The sequence below is a fragment of the Sphaerodactylus townsendi genome, linkage group LG16 (genome assembly GCF_021028975.2).
Source record: "Sphaerodactylus townsendi isolate TG3544 linkage group LG16, MPM_Stown_v2.3, whole genome shotgun sequence".
NCBI lineage: Eukaryota > Metazoa > Chordata > Lepidosauria > Squamata > Sphaerodactylidae > Sphaerodactylus > Sphaerodactylus townsendi.
In genome coordinates, this window is record NC_059440.1 from 18,259,511 (window position 1) to 18,279,046 (window position 19,536).

The window sequence follows — 19,536 nt, forward strand, 5'->3', positions numbered from 1 at the left end:
CTCCTACATTCCTGCCTTGGGGCTAATCCCAGTCCTCTCGGAACTCTCCCCGCCCCGCCTGCCTCACAAGGTACCTATTGAGGGGAGAGGCAGGGAATGGAGAGCAGCAGTGGCGTAGGAGGTTAAGAGCTTGTGTATCTAATCTGGAGGAACCGGGTTTGATTCCCAGCTCTGCCGCTTGAGCTGTGGAGGCTTATCTGGGGAATTCAGATTCGCCTGTACACTCCCACACATGCCAGCTGGGTGACCTTGGGCTAGTCACAGCTTCTCAGAGCTCTCTCAGCCCCACCTACCTCACAGGGTGTTTGTTGTGAGGGGGGAAGGGCTAGGAGATTGTAAGCCCCTTTGAGTCTCCTGCAGGAGAGAACGGGGGTATAAATCCAAACTCTTCTTCTTCTTCTTCTTCTTCTTCTTCTTCTTCTTCTTCTTCTGTGGTGAACCAGGTTTGTTTCCCCACTCCTACATTCCTGCCTTGGGGCTAAATCCCAGTCCTCTCGGAACTCTCCCCGCCCCGCCTGCCTCACAAGGTACCTATTGAGGGGAGAGGCAGGGAACGGAGTTTTGTAAGCCGCCTGGCCTCTCCTCCCAGGAGAGAGAAGCGGGGCATCAGTGCGACCCCCTCCCCTCTGTGGGCGGCGGGGCTGCCTCGCCTGGCCTCCCGTGGGCTGGCTGCTGTCTGTCTTGGCAGCGGCGCGGCCTTTTGGCAGGCGGCGAGCGGGGCTGGGGACCGGGCCCGGGCCTGGGACGGGGCTCGGGCAGGCAGCCCCGGCGCGTTGCCCTTTCCCACTGACGTCGCGTCCCGAGCCCTTCCCCTGCTCCTGCTCCTCCTCCTCCTCCCCGCCGTCCCTTCCCCTTCCATCCTCGGCAGCCGCGATCCAGCAGCAGGAGCGAGCGCCGGGGATAAAACGGCGCCGGCTGCCAGGAGACGCGGGCATTGCGGCGAGAGGGGATGATGGCCACGCGGCGGGCGCCTGCTTCCTTCCTCCTCCTCCTCCTCCGCGGAGTCGCCTGGCTCGGGCTCTCCAGCCTCCCGGCTTCGTGGCAAGGAGGTAAGGCGGAGGCTGCCGAGCTCCGGGCGTGGGGGGCGTTTGGGGGGAGATGCCCTGCAAAGGCTGCGCTGCCGGAGACCCGGGCTGACCTCCCTCGCCGCCTGGGTGCGCTCTTGCCGCAAGCTTGCAGGGGTGGGAGGGCGCCAGTGGGGGAAGCCCCCGCGCCAGGTGCGCTGCAGGCAGGTGAGCTGGCCCCAGAGGCGTCGCCCTCCTCCGGGACTACCAGTCCGGAATGGTCAAGTCGTTTTTAGGGAGGGCGGAAAGGAGGGGGCATGCTCTCCTCCTAAGGTAACAGGTAAAACTCTAAAAAGCCATTCTGGGAACGCCAAGGTCCTGGCAGGGGTTAGCCACTCACAAAGTTGTTCCTAAGCCTGTGCAGAGCGTGTTTCCTAAAGCTGCAGGTGACAGATAAAGTGCGATGCTTCCAGCAGGTTGATGTCGCATCTCAGCTTTAGGGGGTTTCTGAAGAGAAGCGCCACAACAGTTGTTTGTGCAGTGGCCACACTGGCACATAAAGTCCCATCTGGAGCCACAGAAATTGTGCCTGAATAGCCTCCAAGAGGGGCAAACCGAGACGGTGGAAAATGTGCTTAAGAGATAGATCCTGCCGTGCCCTGGGTGGCAAAATCGGCTGTGCTGGGCACCCCTGGGTTTAAGGAGTGCCACTTTTTCCACGGCGTTTGCCCCTCGTTCCAAAACGCTGCTCTCCCCTGGGAGGCAGTGCAGTTGCGTGCCACTTGTGTGTTCTTGGAACAAAGTGCTTCCCGCAGTTTACGACAGAGCTGGATATGTTTTCACAAAATAACGCTGTGATTTTTCTGCGTCCCTCCGTGACACTCGATGCTTCTGCTTTTTTCAGCCGAAGGACTGGGCTTGTTGAGACCCATCCGACACTTCTGTAAAAAAAGAACTGAAGCTCTTGTGAGGTTCAGGAAACCCCTTCTTAGGTTGAGCCAAAGGCCCGCCGGGTCAAAGGCCAATCAATAAAAGGGTCCTTATAAGGTCACGTAAGCAGGACGTGAAGCCAACAGGCACCTTTGCTGTGCATCCCAAACATCCGGTCATCAAAGGTACATGCCCCAGCACATGGAGGCTTCACTTAGCTATGATTTTAGTAGCCACTGATAGAGCCATCCGCTGTGCTTTTGTCTAATCTGTGAAGACAGAGGCAGATGCACAAAACCATGGCATGGCCTGCTCCCCCCGTTTCGTTTCTGGGTTGTGATTCTCGTAAACTTAGCTTGTGAATATAAATCTGATTGATTTCCTTGAGTCTTGAATCTGTGGAATGGACACAGAATTCTCCAGTGGGACTTAAAGAGTGCTGATCTTCTGCATGCTCTTTGGATTTGGAAGTTTGAGACTCCCCACCCCACCCCAAAAACCCTCTTTTTAATGTGAACAATTCTGCTACCGCTGATAGATTTAAGTTAGGATCAGTGAGTGTTGTCTGAGTGTGCGCAAAGTGCCTTTTGCTTGATGCTGTCTGGATTGTAAACGGTCTGTCCTAGTTTAATTTCACCCATCATTCATAGGTGGCATAAAAGGGTTTCCCCTCTTGCATTTCATTCTCACAACAGCCATATGGGGTCTATCGAGATGAGAAAAAAAGGCACCTATGAGGTCCTTTAAGATGAACTGGAATCCAAATCTTATTTTAGAAGTTAACACTAGGCAGAGCTTTGGGATACAGGTGCTATTCCGGAAGTCCCTTTGAAATGACAGGAACCATGCAAAAAGCTACTCCTCTGCACCTCGAATAGAGTCCAGTAGCAACTTGCAAGGTATAAGTTTTCAAGAGTCAAAGGCTCCTTCATCAGATATGGCACCTTTGTATCCAGGGAGTTGTGCCCTTTGAGCAGCCTTCTTTGGTGGACCGCATTGTATACTTTTGTGTGAACTGCCTCGTGTGAGAGATCTTTGGCGGCAGAGTCCTCGGCTCCTCCGGGGAAAGGATTTCAGATGTTGGGAAAGGCCCTTTGACACTTGAGATGCTGAGAACCAGGCAGAGCAGATGTTAACTGAGCCAGACAGACCCGAATCTGACCTGAAATGTTTCGTAGGATGATACGTAGCTGTTAATGGAGGGGCACACCCGTGGCTCAGTTCACTACCTGCATCAGGAAGGTTGCATGTTCAATCTCTGGCAGCAGTTGAAGGCTCTCCCCAAAAGCAGGGTGTGAAAACTCCCACCACTGCCCAAGACTCTCTAGAATAGAAACTCAAAGGTCCCACGGTCTGATTCACCATCAGCTTCAGATGTTCAAGCAAAGCTGAAACTTACCCTCCTTGGGGGACACAGCGGCAGAGCGCAGCCAATACGATCCCTCTTTGCAGTGTCGTGTGGCTCCATCCAACTTCACGCACAAAGTATGTTTCTTTTTTTCCTGTGTGTGCCGAAGAAAGGGGAAGCGTGCGACATTCGTGGAAGTAGCTCATTTGCCATGACTCGCAGCAAAAACACTTTCAAGTTTTTTTAGAAACGTTTATCAGGTATTTTGATTAGGCGGCTCGGAGAAAGTAGGGCTCAAGATGAAAATTCTAGCTTTTGAAATAAAAAAAATCTGGAAGGGAGTCAGATGCAGCAAAGGAAAGCCAATTTTAAAACAGCCCAGTCACCTGCCTAGAGTCTAAAACGCCTCCGGATGTTCTGGCCATGGACAGCTGTGGTGGGCAAATGTTTGGTTCTCGGTCATCTTTCAAGCATCGTGTGCCACAAATAACGAACACAGACCGATAAATTGTTTCTGCTAATTGCTAACATGACTAGGGGAAAGAATCCCTTCTGACTACAAAATTGATGGGACCCAGGGTCAGTTTATAAAATCGGCAGGATCAAATAGTAAAGTTTTGGCTGAACACATTAAAACTGTTTGTGCGTGTTTATGTGCGTGTTTGGGAGAGGGACTTGTTTACTTCCCCCCCAAATCCGCTTATCCTGCAGGGAAGAAAAACTAGCAGGTGAGGGGAAAGGATGTGTAGCGAGCTTGAAAGTTTGCATTCACAACGAGTGACAATCTGGGGATATGTCTCATGTGTGTTTTCAAAGGAGCTTGCTTTGGAAAGCAAACAGCTTAACATCCACGCTGCCGTGAGCTATGAAGGATGCAGTAATCCAGAGACGACGACATTAGGTCTCAGTAGAAGTTGGTCCCCTACTGTGCTATCAGCTGCATGTTTTGCAGAAGTAACGCCCACTCAGTTCAATTGGACTTACTCCCAAGTAAGCGTGCCGAGGATTGCAGCCTTTGTGGCTTTCGAAAAACAGGATATAAAAACCTAGCCTTGGCAGTTTCCCTGCCTGAAAGTTAGTCAACAATTCATGGGATTCAGGTTGGGGTGTTTTTTTTTTAAGCGATTCTCAGGGCCAGACTAGATGTTTGGTAGCAAGCCAGGTCTGGGAAGCCAGGTCTCTGCCTATTATTAGTCTTCGTCTTAGTATTAACACTACAAACATTATTAATATCGTTAAAGCATCTCAGATTTCAGGGTTGTGCAAAAATTCGGAGTCTTCAGACAAGCCCGCCTTCGGACCTACAAGCCAATGAACAGCTGCAGAGCGGCAGGGGAAGGGTCCAGCGTGAAAGAGCTCTTAACCCTTTGCTACCCTGTGTGGTCCACCTTGACCCTTGTTCTCGCAAGCTGCTTTGCCTTCTACCAGTGTCTCCAAAGCACTTTTGAGAAACGTATGGGGTGTGGGAAGGGTTAAATAGTCCACTCCCTGTTCCTCCATACCAATGCTCTTCCCCAGCTGTTTCTCAGCTCCAGACCTCTGCTGGATATTTGGACCTCCAAATTTTCGGACTCCCAGCTGGAAAATTTTGAAACCTGACATTTCAGATCTGAATCTCCGCTCGGGTTTCAGATCTGTCTTAACCTATTTCCCTCAGTGCTGCTGGCCTATAGTCAGCCACAGATTTCTGTAAAGGACTTTCTGACTCCTGTTTTGACCGGCAGGGGCGAGAGGTGGGAGGCTGTACAGAACAGCATTGGGGGAAAGAGTGGGTCTGTCGTTGGACAGGGGGATTGGCAGGAATTGCCGCCACCCACCCCTTCTGCAAATGGAAGTGCCATTCTATTGGAGGAATCTGTGTGGATACGTGATAGGTCGGTTACGGGCCCTTTGCCGGTTGTGAGCTTGACATATCTGGAGCGGTAAGAACTGGAGGGCAGGAATCACCTCAGCAATACAGGCAGCGCCCTGACCCGGATGGCCCAGCCTAGCCGGTCTCGGAAACTAAGCAGGGTCTAGCCCTGATTAGGATGTGAACAGGAGACCACCAAGGAATTCCAGCGTTGCAGCACAGAGGCAAGCAACGCCGAACCACTTCTGTTCGCTTCTTGCCTTGAAAGCTCTGTTGGATCTCCACAGGTCGGCTGCAACTTGATGGCATTTTTTTTTACCACCAGTTCAGACATCTGGGGCCCTGGTGCTGCCAAGATCGGGAAAAAGACCTCCCCCCCCCCATAGCGCTGCCATTCTCTTCCAAGTTGGTTCGAGACAGAACAAACAACTGTCTTCCTGGTCTTTCGTCTTCTAGTTTTTGGAATCTAAAGAGGCTGCTTTGCCTCACAGAGCTGATCCCAGGGGGAAGGAGCGCAGTGTCATTTTACAGACATGCGAAAGGTACCGACGGATAGGAAGATCTGAGAAAATGTATCTCAGTCACCATCGGGAAAGAAGCACTAACTCAGACAGAGGATCCTCTGCGGCGAACGTTACATGTCCAGGAACGAAAAAAAGAGTTAACTTAAACAGTCTCTTGAAACAAATTCTGCTGCCAAGGTTTCTGGCCTATTTTTCTAGGAAATGAGGATTATCTTCAGCGGGGGTGGGGCTGAATTTGGTGGCTAAATAAAGGAAGAGGCGGAGTCGCGAACCGGTCCAGCTGAATATCTAAAGGAAGATTGCATTCACACCGAGGCAAACTTAGGGGGTTGCCATTTGGGGGAAATTATCCCCCTGTGCAAGCCAGAATGCATTTTTAAAGCGTTGTAATCCTCTGTTCAATGCTCAGAATGTAGTTGCTGAGTATATAGTGCGTATGTTTTTATTACAAAACCAAAGAGTTTTATTTCAAGGTAAAAGGAAAAATCAACAGTATGTTTTATTAGGAAAGTGGTTCAGGATAGAATAACTGGTTTCATAATACCTTTATGTAAACCTGGGGCGTGGCCGAATTCGGAATATTGTGCAAAGTTCCCTCCATCTCAAAAGAAGACATTTGAAGTTCTGGAAAAAAGTGCAGAAAAAGCAAGCAAAACAATTAAAGGGTTGGCACTCCTTTCTTCTGAGAAAAGGTGAAGGAATCTGAGGCTTTCAGGTTTAAATAAAAGATGGTTAACGGGAGGGCATGAAAAAGGTTTATAAAATTATACATTGGGTGGGATGTTAAGAGCTCATGTATCTAATCTGGAGGAACCGGGTTTGATTCCCAGCTCTGCCGCCTGAGCTGTGGAGGTTTATCTGGGGAATTCAGATTAGCCTGTACACTCCCACACACGCCAGCTGGGTGACCTTGGGCTAGTCACAGCTCTTCTGAGCTCTCTCCGCCCCACCCACCTCACAGGGTGTTTGTTGTGAGGGGGGAAGGGCAAGGAGATTGTAAGCCCCTTTGAGACTCCTGCAGGAGAGAAAGGGGGGATATAAATCCAAACTCTTCTTCTTCTTCTTTCATACAATACTTCTTCTTTCATACAATACACCCTGTGAAACTGGTGGGCAGGAAATTGAGAAAAGGCAAACAGAAACCTTTTCTTCCACAATGCTATGTGGGACTCAGTGCCACCAGATACGGGCCCCTTCCGCACATGCAGAACGATGCCCTTTCAATTTACTTCCACCATTGTTTGCAAGTCGATTTGGCTCTTCCACACAGTAAAATCCATCTGCAAAGTGCATTGGAAGTGGATTGAAAGTGCATTATTCTGCATGTGAGGGGCCATAGTGATATGATAGCTAGATGGTATGTCTGTGTCCAGAGGCTGTCTACTTTGAAGAGTCAGATAACTTGGAAAGACAACCACAGCCAATACCATTCATGCCTTCTTTATGTGGCTTTCTGGATGGCACCTGGATGGTTGTTTTGGGGAACAAGATGCTGGTTGGATGAATCAAGGAACTACAGAGGGGAGGGAGAAGATTTCTCCTCTGTTCCTATCCCTCCTCTTCACTTTATGGTTTCATAAAGGCAGTGGCAAAGAGCTCGCTGGTCCCCGCCCAGCCCAATGGCTTCTAGTACGCAGAAAAATGAACAGAAGCCATTGAAGACTATGCTACGGTCTTCCACGTTATCAGGTGTCCTCTTCCACGTTATCAGGTGTCCTGTGTTCTGTGCCATGTTCCCGTGAAACCTCTCTTGTTAAACAGAGTCCTGCGAGATAAGATTAGAGCCCCTGCCACAGTTTTCTCTTGTTCCGGAAAAAAAAGAGAGTTTGAAGCGGGGGTTGAATTTGAGGAGTAGAGAGTCTGGGCTCCCAGATTCCATAAAGATATTATGTTCTGTTCCTCGTGGTGCATTAGCTTGGTTTGTTGTTGTAAGCTGTTGGGACTTGGCAGACCTTTGCATAAGCCGTTAAGTCATTTTCCTGAGCTGCCCTTCCCTTGTGGGTATCAGAAGTCACACACAATAGTAAGCCGGTCAGTGCAGAGACATTCAATATGAATAATTTGTGCTCCAGTTTTTGGCTTTCCTTGGCTGAAGGCAGATACGGAAGAAAGGATAGTGGAGCCATCTTTAAAAATGGGCATGAGCGTGCTTGCTACTGCTGTTTCCCTGCCTCGTTGTTGGCAAATAGGTTTGGCAGGCTTTTGTAGTGGTTCAAAAGCGTGCCAAACCTGTTTAACCAAAGACAGTGCCAGAAGGCATCGGACCAACCCGATGAATGCGTACGCTGCAGTAAACGGCGCATTTGTCATCTCACATTTTACTCTTTTTAACATGATTATCTTCAAGCATGGTCACTGAATTTAACTCTGCCAAATGCAGATGGGCAGACTCCTTGGCTCCCAAGGGGTAGCCTCACCCCCCCCCCCCCAATCCTAAGGCCACCTAAATATTGGCAGCCTGGCGATTCTCACCCTGTAAGGCGATTAGCTCAGCTGCTCCAAGTGCCATTGTGTGCAGGGAGAAGAGAGGCACGAGGTTCCCATGGGGAGGAAACAGTAAGGTGGCACTCTGGCAGAACTTTCAACTTCTGACCCCGCTGTTCTTAGCTTTGTACTCAAGAATGTGGCCACACGAAAGATGCCCTTTTCTGTTTCAGCCACATCGACCAGCTCAGAACTGAGACCCCTTCTGCACATGGAGAATAATGCACTTTCAATCCACTTTCACAATTGGGGTGTTGAGGGGTTTCCGGGCTGTATGGCCATGTTCCAGTAGCATTTTCTCCTAACGTTTTGCCTTCATCTGTGGCTGGCATCTTCAGAGGCATCTTCAGAGAATCCTCTGAAGATGCCAGCCACAGATGCAGGTGAAACGTCAGGAGAAAATGCTACTGGAAGACGGCCATACAGCCCGGAAACCCCACAGCACCCCAGTGATTCCGGCCGCAAAAGCCTTCGACAACACTTTCACAATTGTTTGCAAGTGGATTTTGCTATTCCACACAGTAAAACCCAGCTGCACAGTGCATCGATAGTGGATTGAAAGTGGATTATTCTGCATGTGCGGACAGGGGACAGGGATCCATCACCAACCCACAGGCAGTTCACAAGCTTGTATAGGGCAACAGGCTGAGAAGGCTGCACTAGATTCCAGCAGAGCTGCCAACTCTGGGGTATTTGGGGTATAGTCTAGGGAGAATGTGGGTTTGGGGAGGGGAGGGACCTCACTGAAGGATCATACCATAGAGTCCACCCTCCAATGCCGACATTTTCTCTTGGGAAACTGACCTCTGTAGTCTGGAGTTCATTTGTCATTCTGGGAGATCTCCAGGCTTTACCTGGAGACTGGCAACCAGTCACAGCAGACCATCACAACCCGTGTTCCATGGCAGGCCTGGAACATGAGCTGCAATAACAAAGGGCCAGCATTGCAGGACCCTGACCAGGACCCATTTGGAACTGCTTGACTCTGCCAGCTGGAATCATAGAGTTGGAATCATAGAGTTGGAAGAGACCCCAAGGGCCATCAAGTCCAACCCCCTGCAATTCAGGAACAGACCCCCTTCAAAGCATTCCAGTCAGATGGCCATCCAGCCTCTCTTCAAAAAACCTACAAATAAGGAGGCTCCACCACACTCCAAGGTAGCGCATTCCACTGTTGAACAGCCCTTACTGTCAGGAAGTTTTTTCCTGATGTTTAGGTGGAATCTCTTTTCCTTCACTTTGAACTCATTACTCCTGCTCCTAATCTCTGGAGCCGCAGAAAACAAGCTTGCTGCTCTCACCAACGTGACATCCCTTCAAATATCTAAACATGGCCATCATGTCACCTTTTCACCTTCTCTTCGCCAAACCACACACTTCTATTCATGTTATTGTTGCGTTTATAAGTCTACCTTTCTCTTTAACATAAACATCCAACAAAAATAAAATGTAAGAACAAACACCAGCAGGCAGTGCCTGCTTTGTAAAATATGATGTTTGTGTCTCCGCCCCCCCCCCCCAAAAAAAAAAGTATTGTTCTCTAAAGGAGCCGCAGGTAGCAAGCTGTGAGAGGTCACAACTCTGCAAGGATGTTTCTCAACTGATATCAGCCTTGGCAACACTAAGTGGAACTCGCCTGCCAGGAGAGGCTGGAAGGCTAAAACCAAATGGAAAGGCTTGCAAGCAAGTCGATTAATCCTCTGCTTTTTGCAACCACGGAGCCTGAACCGTCGGTGTCCTAGATATTCAGCAGAATTCAGCCCCCCTCCCCTCCAGTATGTTGCAAAACTCTGACTGGGGGTCTCTCCCTCTGTATTTCTCTGAGACTATTTCCTCAGGCAGGGCTTGGAATCTGGCGCCACCAGAAGCCCCCTGCAAAACACTGGATTCTGTGGGGATCGGCCTCCCAGGGAAGAGAGCAGGGCAGTGTTTATGTACCTTGCCCCCTGCATTTAAAAATCAAATCCGAGAATCCAGTGCAAGATTAGGGCCTGAACTTTTCCTTTCTTGGGTTCTCCTTTTCTACATGGGTGGGAACACAAAAGAGAGAAAGCCGGAAAGCACAGTTGGGAACTAGCCCTTTGTTTTTGCATGCCCCGTGCTTGTTCGGAGGCCATAAATTTCCTGGGGATGGCAAGCCAGCAGCGTCGTGCACGCTCTGTTCCTAGTTCAAGAGCATGTCTTTTGCACCCCGAGGCCGAACTTTGATCCACGCACGTGTCCCTGTCCTGATTGTTATCGCGCATGGGGACCAACAGTATTTTCCTCTCTAATTTTATCCTCACAAAAAAAACCCTGTTCTGAGGCTGCGTCTGTGACAGTAAGGAAGTGGTCCAAGGTCATCCAGCAAGTTTTCATAACAGTGGGGGATTCAGACAAAACCTCATTGTAGAGCATGTATAACACTTGTGGGAATACAGTGGCAAAGCGCAGCAGCGGAATTGGCTGTCTCCGGAAGATGGTGAGCTCCCCCTCACTGCCAGTCTTCAAGCAGCAGCGAGATGTGAATGCATCTGAGACAACCACAGGTCTGTGCAACCCATTCAGATCAGAGAATCTGAAATAGCCTCCTCCCGCAGGCCACTGTGATGACCAGCTTTTAGACTGCTCTGCTTCTGTGCCTCTCGGAGCACAGGAATGCTGGAATAGGAATGCAGGAATTTCACAGGATCTGCAGGAATGAAAGAGCTTCTCCCATTGCTGATATAGGAAAATTTCACCAGCTAAAGTTGTGGATGCCATGCTCCTGTTAAGCACAGGGATGTGGCCAATGGAAACCGGTGGCAGCTTGTCTAGATCAGTCACTGGTTTCATGCACAGTGAATTAAACAATAGTAGTGGCTCAAGTCGAGTCCAGTAGCACTTCAGAGATCAGCAAGATTTCCTCAAAATCTTGTTGGTGCTACAGGACTGGAATCTTGCAGTGGCGTAGGAGGTTAAGAGCTCATGTATCTAATCTGGAGGAACCGGGTTTGATTCCCAGCTCTGCCGCCTGAGCTGTGGAGGCTTATCTGGGGAATTCAGATTAGCCTGTGCACTCCCACACATGCCAGCTGGGTGACCTTGGGCTAGTCACAGCTCTTCTGAGCACTCTCAGCCCCACCCACCTCACAGGGTGTTTGTTGTGAGGGGGGAAGGGCAAGGAGATTGTAAGCCCCTTTGAGTCTCCTACAGGAGAGAAAGGGGGATATAAATCCAAACTCCTCCTCCTCCTCCTCCTCCGCCGCCGCCGCCACCGCCACCGCCACCGCCGCCGCCGCCGCCGCTGCTGCTGAACAGCATGGGACATGGCTCTTCTCTGAAAATGAGAATAGCAAGAGTGTGACACATTTGAAGATTCAGCACATTGAACCATTAAGAGGATTACATTTTTATACCCCGCTTTTCTCTACCTGAAGGAGTCTCGAAGTGGTTTATAATCACATTCCTTTCCTCTCCCCTCAGTTTGAGTGTGCGTGTGTTAAGTCATCAAGTCCCTCCTGACTCACTGTGACCCTACGAATCAATGTGCTCCCAAACTTCCTGTCATTAACAGCCTTGCTTAGTCCCTGCAAACTGAAGGCCATGGCTTCTACACAATTTATACTTCACGTTATTTATACATAACATGGTTTACACGGAACATTATTTTGTAACCTTCAGAGCAACCTTGTAAGGTAGGCCAGTAAGCGAAATACGAGTTTTGTTCTTGTTGACTCTGGGGAAGCAGATCTGCTACTGTGAGTGAAATCCGTACTCTTTCAGTGCGTGGTGTGTGAAATGTAGCTGACTGAAAGAGTGGGCCTGGTAGTATTAGGCTTCTCCTGCAGACACGCCAGTCTGCAAGGTGGTTCTTGGAAGCTGAACTTGCCCCCAATGCCAGAAAGAGGCGAATGACATTTTGTTGACTCCAATATTAGCGCCAAGGGCCTAAAAATGTTTGTCCTAAACAACTTTTCTCGAGCCAAAATATTTGGTATTTAAGTTCATCATAACCCCCCAAAAATTTCAAGTATCCAAAGATGCCTTTTACAGCTTGTAAATCAAAATGTATTAAAAGAGAACAATTCTGTATTCCACAGCACCCCTTGGGGATTTTGCATCACGTTCACTGGGTTTTAATGCCTGCCTTAGATCCCAGAAGAGCTCTTGTGTCTTTAAGGAGGAAGAAGTCTTCTCGGTGGACCTTTTCCTCCCGGCCTCACCTTTTAAAAGCACAGGCGCTCTTTCTGGCTCTGAACAAGTAAACTATGGGCAATTCCGCACACAAGTAAAATAGGTTCGACCCAGTTCCCTGAGAAGGTCGAAGCCATTGTTGTTCCCCACTGCAACCAGCTTGATCCCAGCTCAGAGGGCGGAATCATCCTGTGCCTCTTTGCTGCTCCATTCCAATTGGCTACTGTTCTACAGCCATGTTCTGTCTATCCCCACACACGTTATAAAAAAACTGCCACAGGAATGGAGGGACGAAGGTGGCGTTTTTTGATTGGCCAGCTGAACGTATGCCTGAAACAGTCAGCTGTGATTGGCTGAATGGGGGACTCCTGGCACCAGAGATTCCGCACTTTACTGGAATCGAGCTGAGTTCGAGCGTGGTTCCCTGAAAAAGTAGTAGTTCCCAACTGGAGTCGGAAATTTGACCGTTACATGGGGCAAAGCTGGTACAAAACCATGTCGATCCCAGTGGTTGTGCGGAGCACTTAGGTCAAACGCAGCTCGAACTTAGGTTGATAACGCAAGTGCGGAATCGACCTATGTTTGGCCTGTGAAACTTTCCTCAATACAGTGTGCATTTTTCGTCCCAGTTACTGAGGGCCTGTGTGGTGTAGCAGTTTACAGCAGGGGGACTCTAATCTGGAGAACTGGGTTTGATTCCCCTCACTTCTACATGAGCGGGGGGCTCTTATCTGCTGAACTGAATTTGTTTCCCAGCTCCTCTACATGAAGCCGGCTGGGTGACTTTGGGCCAATCGGGGGCATATCTAGGGAAAATGGTTCCTGGGGTAAGCTCTCAAATGCCCCTCCCCCCGGTGCTCCCCGCCAAACTTTCTCCCTCACCACCACCGCTCAAAAAACTCCTTTTGGTAGGGTGCCTTTAAAATCTGAGTTGGTGGGTCATGTCAGCTGCAGACTGCTTCCCTGGCCCCCTCCAGCCTGCAGGAGAGGCAGCAGCAATGAGTAAAGCAAACAGTGAGTGGGCAGGTGAGTTTGGGCAGCCACTGAGCAACCACTTTCGTCCTAGCCACTTGGCCGGGCCCTCACTTGTAGGGTGGCCGGCGAAGAAGTGGCCATGTGGAAGGGCAGCCCAGAGCCCACCACCCCACCACCCCACCAGGGAAGTCCTGACTGAATGGCCACCCAGGGGTTAGCCGGCACCTGAATCTGCCCACCCATTCACTCTTTGCTTTGCTTGTCACTGCCTCCTCTCCTGTGGGCTGGAGAGGGCAGGGAAGCAGCCTGTCACTGCTGCCACAACCCACCAATTCTGGGGTGTTAAAGGTACCCTACCAAATGGGGCCTTTTGGCGTGGGTGGCAGGGGGTCCAGCCCAATGGCGCTCCCCACGGGACGCTTTAATGTGGCATCACTCCCCTCTCAAAGTCCCAAGTGTGCCTGCAGGCTCAAAAAGGTTGGAGACCCCTGAACTGAGATCCGGGAGATCTCCACTGACTGGAGGTGGAGCTTGAGGGGAGAGACAATGCTATTCAGCGAGAACTGGTCAGCTCCTGGTGCTCAGTTTGATTCTGGCCTCAGAAACCCTGCAGTTTAAAGCATGACTTGGGCCAGCTGTAGCTAGCATCAAACGGCCCACACCACGCCCAAGCTCCATGTAGAGATCGGGTGTGGAGCAAGCCGGCTGGCCCCATTCCCAAACTCCATGTGGAGATTGGACTGGCGCTGCTCCTGAGCTCCATGTGGAGTTTGGGGGCGGAGCAAGTCCTGTTTGCTCAACTGCGCCCCAGCGCCAAACTTCACCAGGAGTTTGGGGTGGAGTGCAGTTGAAAGGGGTGAGTGGCCCTGCAATGCACCCCAAGAGAATGGCACCAGGGGCTCCAGCCCCCTGTGCCCCCCTTGCTACGCCCCTGCCTGGGTTCAAGTGCTAACTCTGCCATAAATCTTACTGAGTGCCCTTGGACCAATCTGGCCTATTTCACAGAGTTGTTATGGAGATCAATTGGGCTGGGAAGAATCATGTATGTTCCTCTGAGCTTCTTGGAGGAAGGGCTGGATAAAAATGGTTAGATAAATGCACCCATGAAGTCGCTACCTTCACTTTCAGAGCAAAGTTTGACAGTGTGGTATAGTGGTTAGAATGGGGAGACCTGGATTCAGCTACCTGCTCAGCCATTGAGCCCACTCTGTGACCCTGGGTCAGTTGTTATGTTTCATCCCAGCCCACCTCACAAGGTTGTTGTGAGTGGGGGAAATGTCAGCGGGCAGAATCACATACACTGAGAATCACCCTGAGCTCATATACAGCAGTAACATCTAGTGAACTGGTACATTTTTAATCATGGGAGTTATTTCAGGCCACTTTAAATTTCTACTGCAATTTTTTTCTCTCTGTGTTGATTTGTTACAGGTTTTAATTAACAACTTTTTAAAAACCTGGAAATGCCATTCAAATAATTCTGGAAGTGACTTCTAAATTCCGACGATTTCTGGAAAGGGAGCGACCATTAAATCAGTTCAAGACGGTGCTATTTGTCTTCCCTTCCTCCAAAACACGGCCACAACAAACTTGGTGTGACCAATATTTCATTTGCAGCATGAGCCTCCAAGAGCTTTTCACAGGGTTGTTTGTACAGATCAAAGTCAGAGTTTGTGTAATTTAATGGCGGCGTGAGAGGAGTGCTCAGATTCCTTCTCCACCAAAAAACTTGGTGGGTCATTTTGGGGCAATAAGTTCTCGACTTAGCCTATCTTGCTATGAAGACAAAGGGAAAACCATGTAACTGTCTCTGTGCTCCCAGGAGAAAGAGTAAAATGAACTAGATAGGTGGGCCAGGAGTCTGACTTGACTGTAAAGTAGCTGCACATGTCTATATGCCTGAACGCTTTCCCCCACCCTTCGGTGACTCCAGTCACAGTTGAGCCCTTCAACAAAATTGGGTGGAGCACAAGAGCAAGAACCAAGTTGTGGCCACAGCATTTCTCCCAAAGGACATCTGCTAATAAAGGCTATGTTTATCAGGGGAGGGGGCATGGATCAGCATACCAGGTTTGCTTCCACAGTCCTCGGTTCAGAGGCAAAGCAAGGGGGAGCTGTGCCCAGGGTACGCAGGCACCATCTGCCCCCCTGCCACAGCACCGTCTGCCCCCCCACCCCAGAATGCCCCTAGAACGCCACGCCCCCTCTGTGGCCCAGCCACACCCCCTCTGCTGCTCTGCCTGGGGCGTGGAGCCCCACCCAACCCCGTTGGTGCTACGCCACTGCCTCGGTTCCATTCCTAGCATAAGAACATAAGAACTAGCCTGCTGGATCAGACCAGAGTCCATCTAGTCCAGCATTCTGCTACTCGCAGTGGCCCACCAGGTGCCTTTGGGAGCTCACATGCAGGATGTGAAAGCAATGGCCTTCTGCTGCTGCTGCTCCTGAGCACCTGGTCTGCTAAGGCATTTGCAATCTCAGATCAAGGAGGATCAAGATTGGTAGCCACAGATCGACTTCTCCTCCATAAATCTGTCCAAGCCCTTTTTAAAGCTATCCAGGTTAGTGGCCATAACCACCTCCTGTGGCAGCATATTCCAAACACCCATCACATGTTGTGTGAAGACAAGCATCTCTAATTGAAGGATTTCAGATAGGAGTTAGTGGGAAAAAACTATTTCTGGCTGAGCCCCTGGAGAGGGCTGCTAATCAGAGGAGACGTTACTGAGCCAGAAGAACAAATAGTATGATTCATGTGTGGGTCATGACTTGCTGGCTGAGGACCTCCTGTGGATTGCTGAGGCGGCTAACCTCCTAGACGTTTTTGGAGGCCTAACCCTGACCTGGCTAGCTCGAGCCCATCAGATCACAGAAGCTAAGCAGCATCTGCCCTGGATAGTATTGGGGGTTGGAGACCACCAAGGGAGTCCAGGGTCATTACGTAGAGGACATCAGTGGCAAACCACCTCCCTTAGTTGTCTTGCCTTGAAAACTCTACAGGATCAGCATAAATTGGCTGCAACTTGACAACACTTCACAGAGCGAGAGACACATACGCACAAATCTTACTGGTTTTGCTGAAATGCGAGATCTGTTAGAGGAAAGCAGGCATCTCCTGAACACCAAATTCAGCAGAGGACGCCCCTGCTCCTTTCCCACTCCAGACCAAATTAGCCCAGTCCCAGAACATATTTTCTATATTCATTAGCCCAGGACATGCACATAGAATCATAGAATCACAGAGACCCGAAGGGCCATCAAGTCCAACCCCCTGCCATGCAGGAACACACAATCAAAGCACTCCAGACATATGTTCATCCAGCCTCTGTTAAAAATCCTCCAAAGAAGGAGAATCCATTACTCCGTGTCCTAGTCTCTATAGAATCATAGAAATGCACTCAAGCATTTAAAAAAAAATGACAGGTCTGGCTTTAACGAAACAAATGCAATAGGTTTTTAAAAGCCGGAGAATTTTGTTATGTTAATGTTGGGTAGAAAATGTTGACAGGGAGAAATTTTTCTCTCTTTCTCACAATACTAGAACCAGGGGGCATACACTGAAAATGCTGGGGGGAAGAATTAGGACTAATAAAAGGAAACACTTCTTCACGCAACGTGTGATTGGTGTTTGGAATATGCTGCCACAGGAGGTGGTGATGGCCACTCACCTGGATAGCTTTAAAAGGGGCTTGGACAGATTTATGGAGGAGAAGTCGATTTATGGCTACCAATCTTGATCCTCTTTGATCTGAGGTTGCAAATGCCTTAACAGACCAGGTGATCGGGAGCAACAGCCACAGAAGGCCATTGCTTTCCCATCCTACATGTGAGCTCCCAAAGGCACCTGGTGGGCCACTGCGAGTAGCAGAGAGCTGGACTAGATGGACTCTGGTCTGATCCAGCTGGCTTGTTCTTATGTTCTTATGTTGCAGCATCGTTTGCAGCATTATGTTAACGTTGCAGCATCGTTTAGAACTGCATAAAGGTATTATTGTGAGGTATTGGGGGGCGGTTCTTAGTTGGCATACAAGCAGGTGTGGTTTGCTTAGTGGGGCAGTGCCTCACTAAGAGCGTGGTTCCTGAAAAGGTTGTCTGGGGTCTCCTGCAAATTGGTGGGCAACAGCGAAAGGCAACTGGAGGCAATGCGCAGACTGAAGGCTTTCATGGCTGGAATCAACTGGCTGTGGGTTTTTTCCTGTGGGGCTATGGCCTGGTCGTTTTTGCTCCTAACATTTCGCCCATATCTACGGGTGGCATCTTCAAGGGCATGTCATGATGAGATTAGTTTTCCTGTGCCGCAGAGAGACACCGTGTCCTCAAAACACATCTCCCTGTGAGATGCCCCTGAAGATGCCAGCTATAGATGTGGGCAAAACGTTAGGAGCAGAAACTACCAGACCATGGCCATACAATGTATTGTCGAAGGCTTTCACGGCCGGAATCACTTGGGTGCTGTGTGGTTTCCGGGCTGTATGGCCGTGTTCTAGCAGCATTCTCTCCTGACGTTTCGCCTGCATCTGTGGCTGGCATCTTCAGAGGAGATCCTCTGAAGATGCCAGCCACAGATGCAGGCGAAACGTCAGGAGAGAATGCTGCTAGAACACGGCCATACAGCCCGGAAACCACACAGCACCCACATGGCCACACAGCTTGGAAAACCCATCACAGACAGCATTCAGTTGCATAGTGTGTGAACACCGGGGTAAAAAATATTGGAGTTAACACAGGTCTCTTTCCAGCTTGATTTGAGAAACCCTTTGCTTGATCTGCGCTCTGGCTAAGACCAGCTCTGTTCCCAGCAGCTGCTGTTATTATTGCTATTGTTATTATTATTTTTTATTAATTTGGCAGGATTGTGGAGTGATGCCGGCAATGATACGTAGTGCATACTGAAACTTGGAATGTAAACTTGCCCTGTGCTACAGACACGGTGCCTGTGGGTCTGGGTGAGATGATATAGGTCCCGAGGGAGCCGTTGTTTCGGGGCCAGCAATGTCTCTTGGCAGCCCTGTTCTCCACCAGAAATGTAACAGGCGAGCTGCAGTTTCCAAGGCATGACTCAGATATAATGGTCCTACGAATGAGCCCGGGGTGACCTCAAACTCATGTATATCCTTCCCTACATAATCCTCTCACATGCCGTGAGATCATTATGGGGTTTTCGCTTGTGTGGCAGGCCAATGTCGGTCGTTGTATCCGAGCCAAAAATTCTTGTTTGCTTTTCCCTCACAGACCAGGAATAAACCTCTGTGTGTGTGCGTGCAGCGAACTGACAGTAACCACCTGCAGCTTTTGAGCCAAGTGATTAAGCAGAGGTGGTTTGCCACTCTCTTCCTCAGCAAAATCTTCCTTCGTGGCTTCCCATATAACTACCAACCCAGCTTAGCTTCCAACATCTGACAAGACTGGGTTATGCTTTTTCTTTCCACATCCCTGTGTACGGAATCTTAATTTGGCGGGTTGGCCACGTGCCGGAGTTTGCGGTGTAGGTAGTGTGACAAAAAGAGGTTTTCCACAGAAGTTACCTCATCATGCACTAGATCAAAGATTACCCAGGCTCATTCATGCGGTGACAGTTTACTGTCAGTTCTCAGCACACTTTCAGTCTGCAACACATTCCTGACCTAGTTTATGGAGTTGTTGTGAAGGTAACCACAACATAATTCTTGCTACCAGATTTGTATGCTGGCCTTCTTCTCGAAACATAAGATGGCATCTGTGCAAGCTTCTCAGGTGGTCTCCCTCTTATCCAGACACTGGCTAGCTCCAGTCCTGTCTAATTTCCACGTCTAAAATATCAGACCTTACCAGAGCTGTAGCGAGGGGGAACTGCACCCCCGCCATGCCTTGGAATGCCCCCGCACTGGCACGCACTCAGTTCAAGACACCCCCGCACCCCCTGGGCACTATGCCACTGAACCTTACCCTAGTCCAGTGGTGGCGAACCTATGGCATGGGTGCCAGAGGTGGCACTCAGAGCCCTCTCGGTGGGCACTCCTGCACAGAGTTCATCATGTGGGAGGGGGTGGAAAATCACCCCCCACACACACACACACACACATCTAGGCTGGCTTGGGCGTGATCCTTTACCTGGGAGTAAGCTCGGTTCCTGGCAATGGGGTGATTTCTGAGTAAACTTCTGAGTAAACCCTCCTAGGATCATGATTCACCCATTTGAAGCATTGCACGGTTGCTTCACTAAGCTTACTCCCGAGTAACGCATGCCTCAGAGCCAACCGTTTTTTCCTAAACAAAAACCTCAGT

At 49.9% G+C, this 19,536-nt stretch overlaps 1 protein-coding gene across 6 annotated transcripts in view; it reads left to right on the forward strand.

Moving 5' to 3' along the window:
• The first annotated feature begins 704 nt into the window (after window positions 1-704).
• ELN (elastin) overlaps window positions 705-19,536 on the forward strand; it is an 80,122-nt gene continuing 61,290 nt past the window's right edge. For 5 of the 6 annotated variants that reach the window (XM_048519483.1, XM_048519485.1, XM_048519488.1 and 2 more), the window contains exon 1: window positions 706-1,049. In XM_048519483.1, the coding sequence (XP_048375440.1) occupies window positions 950-1,049 (100 nt within the window). In that variant the 5' untranslated portion in view covers window positions 706-949. Of the gene's footprint in view, window positions 1,050-19,536 lie in introns of all 6 variants that reach the window. The other variant, XM_048519484.1, reaches the window with a different exon arrangement.